Source organism: Anarrhichthys ocellatus, unplaced genomic scaffold (genome assembly GCF_004355925.1).
Source record: "Anarrhichthys ocellatus isolate YVR2014 unplaced genomic scaffold, GSC_Weel_1.0 scaffold52, whole genome shotgun sequence".
In the NCBI taxonomy this organism is placed as follows: Eukaryota; Metazoa; Chordata; class Actinopteri; order Perciformes; family Anarhichadidae; genus Anarrhichthys; species Anarrhichthys ocellatus.
Window position 1 is genome coordinate 2118342 of NW_022280082.1, and position 10129 is coordinate 2128470.

The 10129-nt window shown below is 43.0% G+C and overlaps 1 protein-coding gene across 1 annotated transcript in view; it reads left to right on the forward strand.

Moving 5' to 3' along the window:
* The first annotated feature begins 3185 nt into the window (after nucleotides 1-3185).
* xkr6b (XK, Kell blood group complex subunit-related family, member 6b) overlaps nucleotides 3186-10129 on the forward strand; it is a 44073-nt gene continuing 37129 nt past the window's right edge. Inside the window, exon 1 of the mRNA XM_031870299.1 lies at nucleotides 3186-4150. Coding sequence (XP_031726159.1) covers nucleotides 3591-4150 — 560 coding nt within the window. The 5' untranslated portion in view covers nucleotides 3186-3590. The remainder of the gene's footprint in view (nucleotides 4151-10129) is intronic.

Consider the following 10129-nt stretch of genomic DNA (forward strand, 5'->3'; position numbering starts at 1 on the left):
ACACACACACACACACACACACACACACACACACACACACACACACATACACACACACACACATACACACACACTATCTGATTTATTCATCTCTTCCTCAAGAGGCCTCTGAGTTTTTTCTTTCTACTCCTGCCTTGTATTCTTTTAAAGTCTGCTTTTATATTCTCCCACTCCATCTGCCTCACACACACACACACACACACACACACACACACACACACACACACACACACACTCATGTTAGGCCTGTGGTTTGTTTTTGTTTAAAATGACTAATGCCTGTTTGTTGCCCTGTGAGGCGGTTTGTGACAAATTGGTTAATGTGAATTTTGATTTAAATTGATGTTATTTGATTTGATTTTTTTGATTTTTTATTATTGCTGCAAGACATTTTGCTGCATTAAACTGCTTGCCGTCTCCTGTGGATATTAAAGCTGAGCGTGCATCTGGTGTGCTGCTCAAAAGGCATTGTGTAGGCCTGAAGGACCTGAGGAAGAAGAGGAAATGAAGGCTACTCAGATGAAACGGGATACCGTACTCTCTTGTGTTTATTCACACAGGTGTATTCACATTGAAGAATTTCTTCCAAGTTAAATCTGGCCTGGAGGAACGGCTTTACCTGATTCTTTTCATGCAGCATCACAGCATCACTTTTCTTGCACTTCTAAAACAAAAAGGAATTCCTTCTCCCACTGCTCACCTGAAAAGGTAACAATTCACCAAGACAACACTGAAAAGTAGCTAATATTATATGATGTATTTGGACATACTGGGACAAAACACATTTTTGCAGATTATGGTAATTCCTTTGATTGCTTCAATAATAACTCAAAAGAAAAAAAATATTGGAACTGTTGTCATTTAAATTACACAAAGAGTGTTCTTGGTGTAGTGTAAGGTAGGGGTTCTCAACATTTTGTAACTTAAGGCCCCCTGTTGATAAACTTCCAAGGACCACCTTCCCAAATAAATTCAGAAAAAAACACATCATGACATAACCTGATAATGTGTCGTGATTAGTGTGGTGATATTGAAATATAACTGTTCATTGAAGTTATGCTTTGTTTGAATTGCTATGTTTTTTATTAATGTGAATTGAGCACATATACAAAAACAACTAGCTTTGTAGATAACCAAAAACTACATATTTGTTCATTTACTGACTATTTGGCAGTGGTTGAGAATAGCCGTTGTAAGGTATATCATAATGGGAGAAAACATATGGGTGTTTTGGTGTGAAACCAGAGAAGACCTGGTCCGATGAACCCAATCAGAAATAATTATGTGAGTTAATGTGGCTTCGGGCTCCATCTCACTGGTCCAATGGCATCTCTTGTCCTGGCGGTACAGAGAGAGAGAGAAACGCTTGCAAACTAGTCATGCTTCTCCTCTCTGTAATGTGTTGACATTTTGCTCCTACGTGATTTGTCATTAGTCACAAAACCAGCAGAGGTGAACATGATGATAATATTAAGGTCTCCCGCCGCTCAAAAATATGTTTTGTTTGTTGGATGTTTGAGTTTCACAGTGAAGAATGAATGTTTGACACCAGAAGGCTGTTTTGACATTCATCGAATTATACTTTTTTGGTGGAAAAAATATCTAAGGCACAAAATCAGTTTTCAAGAGTCTTTTCATTAGTCGTAAAACATGTCTAGAGAGGATTAGCGAGACAACCAAAAAAGTTATTATGCACCCATCAATTCTGAGATTGTGGGCTATTTTGCTTCCATAACATATCTTCTTTCAGATTAATGGAAAGAAAGCATCCATAAAACACATTTAGGTGTTTATTTTACTACTTTGTCTATTTGGTTTTCTCATACTCTCCACTTCAGTCACACATACATACACCAAATTTTCCAGTATCATTCCTGTCCATATTCTGAAGGTTTATACAGAAGAGTTTGTTCATATATAATTCATAGCCAGATTTATACAACATTTAATTTACTGAAAACATTTTCTTATTTATGGAGAGATCTTTTACACTCTTATTTTGTATTTTTTGCGATTTTGTGTGAGCTGAGAATGATTTGGATGGATTACTGAATGGGCTTACCGGCACAGGCCAAGAGGACCAAAGTGTCACGGCCCTCCCTGGCCTGCACTTACAAGATGTCACTCAAAGAGAAACGAACCAACCAGGAAGAGACTCACAATGACCACAAAGAAAAATAAACTATAGGTTTTAAGTTTAGTACACGCATTTGTCAATGAGGGTCCTCAGAGAGAGAGAGAGGGAGAGAGGTGGAGGGCTCAGCACTACTTCAGCACTGGACAGCTCCCGTTCAGATCAGGCGTCCGAACAGGCGGGCAGAGCAGATCAGCAGGGGGTGAAGCGGACATGAGCCAATCAGTCTCACATTGGACGTGACCCTGCATGGCAGCTCAGTCTAATCACAGTGTTGTTGAGCCTGCAGAGGAGTCACCGGCGCTTTGCATGCTACCGGAGGGGAAAGCGTCACTTTTCAGTGAATGCTTAACGCCTTGACTGCTGCTGAAAAACAAACGCTGCAGAAAATGTTTTAGCATCCATTTTTAGAGATCTGTAGATCCACCTATAGATAAATTACGTCTTTTGCCCCGAGGACATGGTGTGTAGAAGCTGCCTATAGCACTAGTGTGCTTTTAGTATAACTTCCTACATCAACTTCCAATTGTTCATTCATGCAGCTAGAAATGTCTATTGACTTTAGAAAATACATCTATAATATGATTTCACAAATATACTGAAAACATCTTAGTATCTGCAGGTATAATGAAAAGCACATGGTCACTATACACTCTTCATAGAGCAATAAACTCATTGTGGGGTGCTTTTCTTTTAGTCAGTAGGAGAGCTTTTGTTCTTGTTCCTCCGTCTTACAAAAAGTGACCCCGCACAGTGTCCCTGTGACTGATTAAAATGTTCAAACGACATTAAAGACTTCCTATGGTGGTGATGAGGCATGTTGCATTACATCATGCAGTCCTCTCCTGCATATTTGGGGGCTTCAAACGAGACACTAGATGGCAACCACGCTGAGAGGGAGAGACGGTGTGTGTGGGTGTGTGTCTGTGTCCGTGAGAGAGAGAGAGAGAGAGAGAGAGAGAGAGAGAGAGAGAGAGAGAGAGAGAGAGAGAGAGAGAGAGAGAGGGAGAGAGAGAGCGAAAAAAAAAAGGGAGAGGTGGGGGATGAATAACGTCGGGGTGGGACAGTGGAGGGACGGTCTGCTCATGGCACTCAGCTTGCAGCTGGAGGAGAGCTGCATCGAGGGGAAACAAATGCGCAGCAGGGAAAGAGATTGAAACGCAGGTACAAATTGGTCGACTAGAGTTGGATGCATGAGTCCCAAATGAAATAGTTTGAACTTGTAGATTAGATTACTGTTATCAGGAGGGCATAGATCTGCAGTAGAGGGAAAGCAAGGCAAGATGCGCTGCGTCCGTGGCGCCACTGGTGCGCTATCTGAGGACAGAGTGAGCGATGGCGACGCACTGACACCCCGCTTTTAGATGGCTCCAACATTTGGGGTGCAAAACAGGTGTCAGGGAAGTGTCGTCACGAACCCCGGAAGCCGGAGGAGGTGGGAACATCAGAGGGAAAGATGGCAGCGAAATCCGATGGTCGCGGGGTCGTCACCGGTTTCGCCCAGCTGCACAACCTGGACGAGGTGGTGGGGACGGGGGAGGACGACAATCGGAACAGCAGCTCATTCCACATCTGCCACTGCTGCAACACCTCGTCGTGCTACTGGGGCTGCCGGAGTGCCTGCCTGCATTACCTCCGGGGGAAGGGGAAAGGGGGAGATGCGGCGCGGCCACCGCAGGAGGAGCGCCTCTGGCTGGACTGCCTGTGGATCATCCTGGCACTGCTTGTCTTTTTCTGGGACGTGGGGACCGACTTGTGGCTGGCCGTCGACTATTATCACAAGCAGGACTTCCTGTGGTCAGGCCTGACCCTGTTCTTCGTGCTGGTGCCCTCGGTTCTGGTCCAGATCCTGAGCTTCAGGTGGTTTGTGCAGGATTACACTGGGGGCGGACTGGGCTCGGTGGAGGGGCTGAGTAGTCGTAGAACAGCCAGTCTGCAAAGAGACAGGTGCTGCCGCCTCTCTGTCTGGGTCTGGCAGACCGTCATACACATCTTTCAGTTGGGACAAGTGTGGAGGTAAGACAAACTTCAAGTTCTGCCTTTAAAAGAATCAGTTGAAAGCTCAAAAGCACGGTGTTTCCAGCTCCTCTCACTTTCTCCAGTCACTCAGTCTTCTAACCTCCTCTTGATTGTCACCTGGTATAACCCGTTGTTGTGGACATGACTGGGGTGAAAATCAGCACCGTGGTGATGCCATTACGCTCACCTCACAGTTTCCGCTATGTGGTGACACATATCCCTGCCTCTGCATTTTCAATACATTCAATACATTTAAAGCTTTTTTTGCAACACTTCCCATGCCCTTACCCAAATGTGTCCACACCGAACTGCTACAGCTGCCCAGAAATTGCGGAAAAATGTGATTATTTCATCACAGTGCGCCATTGCGCTTGTGTGGGGAGGGAAGAGGGCTATTTGTTCAAAGACGGACAGGTAGTAGCCAAAAGCTTATATGTGTACGTGTGCGCGTGTGTGTGTGTGTGTGCGCGCGTCTGAGTGTGTGTCAGGCACGGTCGCCTCAATTCACCCTCTCTCCCTCCCCGCATAAAATACTCAAACTCTGCATAGAGGCCAGACGAGCATCTGTTTTCACGGCTCACAAAACTACATCTTCCCCCCACAGACATGATGTCATCGATTTCTCTGCGACGCTCGACATCGTTGGTCCCCAAATCCGCTTTTTGGCCATACAAATTGATGCGTTGGGGGACCGCGGGGATACTCAAGGTGTACGTGTCTGCGCGTAATCTGTGACATGTAGCAGCTACAGGCGTAGTAAAATGTGACACTGGTGCGCCCAGTTTATTTACACCATTTGGGCTGTTCAGCCGGAGCTTCTGAGCAGCGAGTTGTTTTGGTGCAGACAGACGCAGTGGCTGGCATTTAATGGGGGGAAAAAAAGTAACGCATGACGGCTGCTGTGAGAGGACTGCCAGCGGCTGAAAAAAATATGTAAAACAGCACACTGTAAGACTCAGAGGAAAGGGTCACATCAGTTTCAGTCGACGTTTGCTGTATTTATATTTTGCATCACACACTGAGACTGACCACTGATTCTGTTATTTGTGTCTGACAGCTGATCGAATGGATTTTCTATGCCATGATTGCAGTTTTAGTCTAACGCATGAGAACATTAAGTGCCACAGGCTAAATTACTCACATGCGTAGACTAAGAGTAAAATCTGAACTGAAACTCACTGACCTTTTTTTTTTTTAGCAAAAACATGCCATTTCGTTATTGGAAACATTTCTCATCCAGTCTTACCAAATCCCCATTCATGATTTAGTCTAATTATAAGACTGACTTCCTTTCCATGTGGCTGGAAAGAGCATCTGACTCCACTCTTATGTTCAAGTTAAATTGAGTGCATGCCTGTGCATCCCCTGTTAAGATGAGTTTTCCCAGAATGACACTGCATTCCTCATCAGACTCATTTTCAGCTGCACCTGAAGGCTATCTTATTGATTAGCTGCAGTCGTATTGGCTCAAGTTTATTTACTCTACTGTGGTGCAATTGATTATTTTTGCTCATATCTGTAGTGGGAAGAAGATATGGAGAGTGCTGGGAACTGTTGCACATAGTCATTAGTTGTGTTTGTGGTTCTAGTGGTTGATATGAATGTAAATTGAGAGCATCTCAAGATGTCTAACCTCTGTTTCACAAATAGGAGACATCTTTCTGTGGTGTCACTGGACAGGATGTAGCAACGTCCAGGGGGAAAACAAGATTACATTTCAGTCACATAATCTAACCATCACATTAGATTTTTGGTCATGTCTCACACCCTTCTTGTATGCATAATATACTTTATGGCCACCATTTTGCAGTTGAAATTGTAGGCTATAAAAATATATCTACATTCTGTCTACATTTTGGAAAATACGCAAATTCGCTTTCTAGCACAGAGTTACATGAGAAGACTGACACCCTCGTGTCTGTACGGTAAATATGAAGCTACAGCCAGGAGCAGGTTAGCTTAGCTTAGCACCAACACTGCATGGAAACACCAGAAAAAAGCCAGCCTGGCTCTATCCAAAAGTAACAAAGTCCAGCAACACCTCTGATCTTCACAAATTTACACACTATATCTGGTTTGTTTATTAATCTATACAAAAACCGAAGCACAACAATAATTCTTGGTTCAATTAGGGGTCATGTGACTATTTTTGTCCTGGAGTTCTCCTTGGTTGCAACTGCTGCCATAACCGTTGGCACACAACCAAACAATGGTAAATTGTCGTTTTTACACTTCGGTTTTCGTATGTATGTAAAAAACAGGAAATAAGACAGCAAAGTGTCCCTGCCAGGTTCTTGTCAACTTTTATAGAGGAGCAATAGAAAGTATCCTGACTGGAAACATTATGGAAAGGCTCTGCAGGTGGTTATTCAAACTGTCCATCATTGGTACCCATCTTCAGAGCATCAAAATGACAATAAATGAACATTGAAACCTTAAATAGTGAGCTTTGGAGTTGCTGGCAGATGGATTGCTACCTTTCAACAGACCTAGGAGACCGGTTTCCCCCTCTGTTTAAAAAAAAGAAAAGAAACTAGTGCATTGAAACTCGCTTATAAGGAACTCAAGTAAACATAATGTGTTGGTGTGTATGTTGTGACAGCGCAAAGCCTGGGGCGAAGGATCATTGTCAGGCCACTGTCTCCCTTCGGACTTGATCCGCCTGGTTGCTGGTTCGGGGTTGAGGGTCAAAAGCTGCTCTTGTCAGCTTACTGAGAGTTCACAACCTAAGACCAGCAGGGCTAACACTTGATATGGAGATTATTAGCCACTGTGAGAGGCCAAACTGCCAATAGGTAGCATAATGTTATCAAGCTACATTGCATTATGGGGAATGAATATATATTTAACAGCACTGTGCTTTGCTTATTTTAGGTTTTAGTGCCATCACATGGTGCAATTCACTGGCTTGAATTTGCCATATTGAGTATGTTGTCGTCATGTGGGCAATAAAGTATCTTTTTCCATGACAGGATTTCAAAGCAACTGCCATTCTTCAGCAGTGTTAACAGGATGCTGCAGTATCAGTTTGTGAAATGTTTTGCCTTCATAAGAACGCAACTGCTGACAGGAGTCAAAAACTCTTCCTCATCATGTCTCATTACTCAATCCTGTTTTCATTTCTGCATTCAATTTGCTGCCTTCCCTCCGTGCACCTGCAGGACCGAGCCGATGACAGAATCACCGAGCTTGTTTTGCAAGTTATCTCCTTGCTAATTGCTGACAGAACGAGGAGGATCCCTCTCCCATCTGTAATCCCCACTCTGTCACGGGCTCTCCACAGCTCTGTCATGTCGTCCTCCCTGTGAATCAGCGGCGCTGCTTACGGTGTGTCTCCCTAAGCTTTAGAGATTCCGCTCACATGTGCTCAGGCACACAGCGGATCACACATACACAGAGGTCTCTTGGTGGTACGATGGACAGCTTAATCAGTGTAAACCCAAATTAGCATCGGACTGAAAAAGAACTGCATCCATCTTTGAAGGAAATCCATGCGGAAAGTTTTGAAAGCTCTTTGTTGTTGGGAAATCCCAGCAGACTTTTTGTGGGTTGTTGTCTTGCCTTTTAATTTATTACAGTTGGGGGTGACTATATTATATAATAGGGAATTCTCTGTAGCTTCTCATTATACGATATTATATTTCTCAGAATAGAAAAGGGCTACGTACCAACCTCTAAGTAAATCAGTTAAAACATTTTTTAACATGGTTACAGATAACCCTGATCGTCTTTAGCTTGAGAACATTTTGAAAAGAAAGTGAGCATTTCAAACTATGTGTGGATGAAGTGGACATTTTGGGGGCAGGGAGGTCTAATGAAGACTAATGGCAATGTACTGTGGGAATGCATCACAGGAAATGCTGGATCCAGCAGTTTTGGATCTTGACCAATACTAGAAACTAAAGGTCAGCCTCTGCTGATTTGATTTGTGAGTCTCCCAACTTTATGGAAGTCTCCCAACTTTAAATGACTTGAGTGCCCATTGTCACACCTGTAAATTCTCTAAATAGACATCCTTGTCTATTTAAATTTGAAACCCTGTCGCCTCATTTCAGCCTCAACATCTAGAACCATTTAGATATCTTTCAGTTAGCTAGCAGTTTAACTTGGAGAGTCAGTAAGCATCTCTTGATGAGAGGATTATTAACCACGTTTGCAGGGATCTGGGTGAGGTGGTCACCTTGGTTTACCTAGTTCTAGTAGGTTTAGACACTAAACAGACACAATGCACTGAGCAAGAATCGGGAGCTGTCCAGTGCTGATATTCAGACTCAATCACAAGGATAGGTTTTAATGCATCTGTAATTTTAGGCTGCTTTGTACCAAATTGAAGACACTGAGTATTGTAGGATGCTTGTACATGAGAGTGTGTATTGATTTATATTGTCTCATTGGGTGTCATACAGTTCCCCAGTAAAATAACAGCACTGTGTTGCACAGCATCCTAAAAACAAGGAAGATATATCTAGAAGATATGAGTCATGTTTTGATATTCAGAAATTAGATATTGAGCCTGATATCGTATTCAGTGCACATTTTGACTCTTGCTGTGTAAAGTGAAGCTTGAAACAGACTTTAGACTTAATTATTGACAGTGTACTCGGTCAGCTGATAAAAAATAGCGCTGAAATGTTACCGTTGTTAGTTTGAGTTTGTATCATTTGAATAACAATGTATAGCCTAGGTAGTTGGGTTATTATACTGTATATGTTAATTCCTGTTGTTTTTCACGATGTTACATTGTGTCCATGATAGAGTATTTGTGTTGTCTTATTGTTTGTTTGAACCTGTAGAAATACATAATAACTACAAAAATGCAATGCACTTTAGACTATGAAATTGATAATCTTCCATATGTGTAGGAAATCCCCAGTTCTGAAGCAGCCAACTAAGTGGGACACCAACACACACACACACACACACACACACACGCCCACTGTGCAATTGTACAGTTTGTTTTAACACCACAAATATGATGCTTGGATGACGCTTTTATCCAGAACAAGAGTGGGCTCACCACCGAGCGACACGAGGAAATTGCCTCATGGTTGACATCTGCCTGTTTTCTAGCCTGGTAAATATTAATACAGGCTGGGAAGGAGTAGACAAAAGCCTCTCTTGGCTGGCTGGGCTGCTTGTAGTTGCCAAAAAGGTTTGTACACGTGGTGAGGCAAGACATTGAGATGATACAATGCAACCAGCTGCCCTGTCAAGGAAAAAAAACTGCTGACAGGGTGAAAGATGGAAAAGATAAAGGCTTGGATACATAGCGGGGCTTAAAATGGCAAAAGATGAGAACATCCAGTTATCTCTACAGTCAAAACATTGGAGTATTTCTGGAGAGAATGAAATAACCGATAGACGCGGTCTTACTGGGCTGCTTATTCAATTTGCTGGCGGAGTAAATAAGTCTGTGAATCTCCCTTAAAAAATCCAATTGGTTCTCATTGTTATGAAGGCATTTGAGGAAATGTGAGTGGCTTGGTTTGCACACTTTCTTCTTTTTTGAGAAACACATAAAAAATACTTGGAATACTAGTCCCTCGAATGCATTACATTCTTCAGAGAAGAAAAAGATAACGAGAGCACACAGGCAGAGACAGAAAACACTTATCTTTATTAAGCTGCATGTCTGACACTTTTGTGTGTTATTTACAGACAGCACATTAAACTTCCATTGCAGCTCTGGAACATATCAGCGGTAAATGCTACTCATTTTCTCATTAGCACTGATAACAGGGGACAAACCTTTAAAGCCAGCGCTCCAAGAAAACCCCCAATTAAGTCACGGAGGAGGCTATCAAAATGCAGGAGAAGCCAGCTTTCTTGGGAACGTTTCACAGCTGGGGGGTAAAGACAGAAAGCCATAAATGACACAGAAATATGTGCTTCCGTTTTTCAAATAGCAGGGCGGGGGGGGGGGGGGGGGGGTGGCTTCGGCTGCATTTTGATAGCCTCCTCCGTGACTTAATTGGG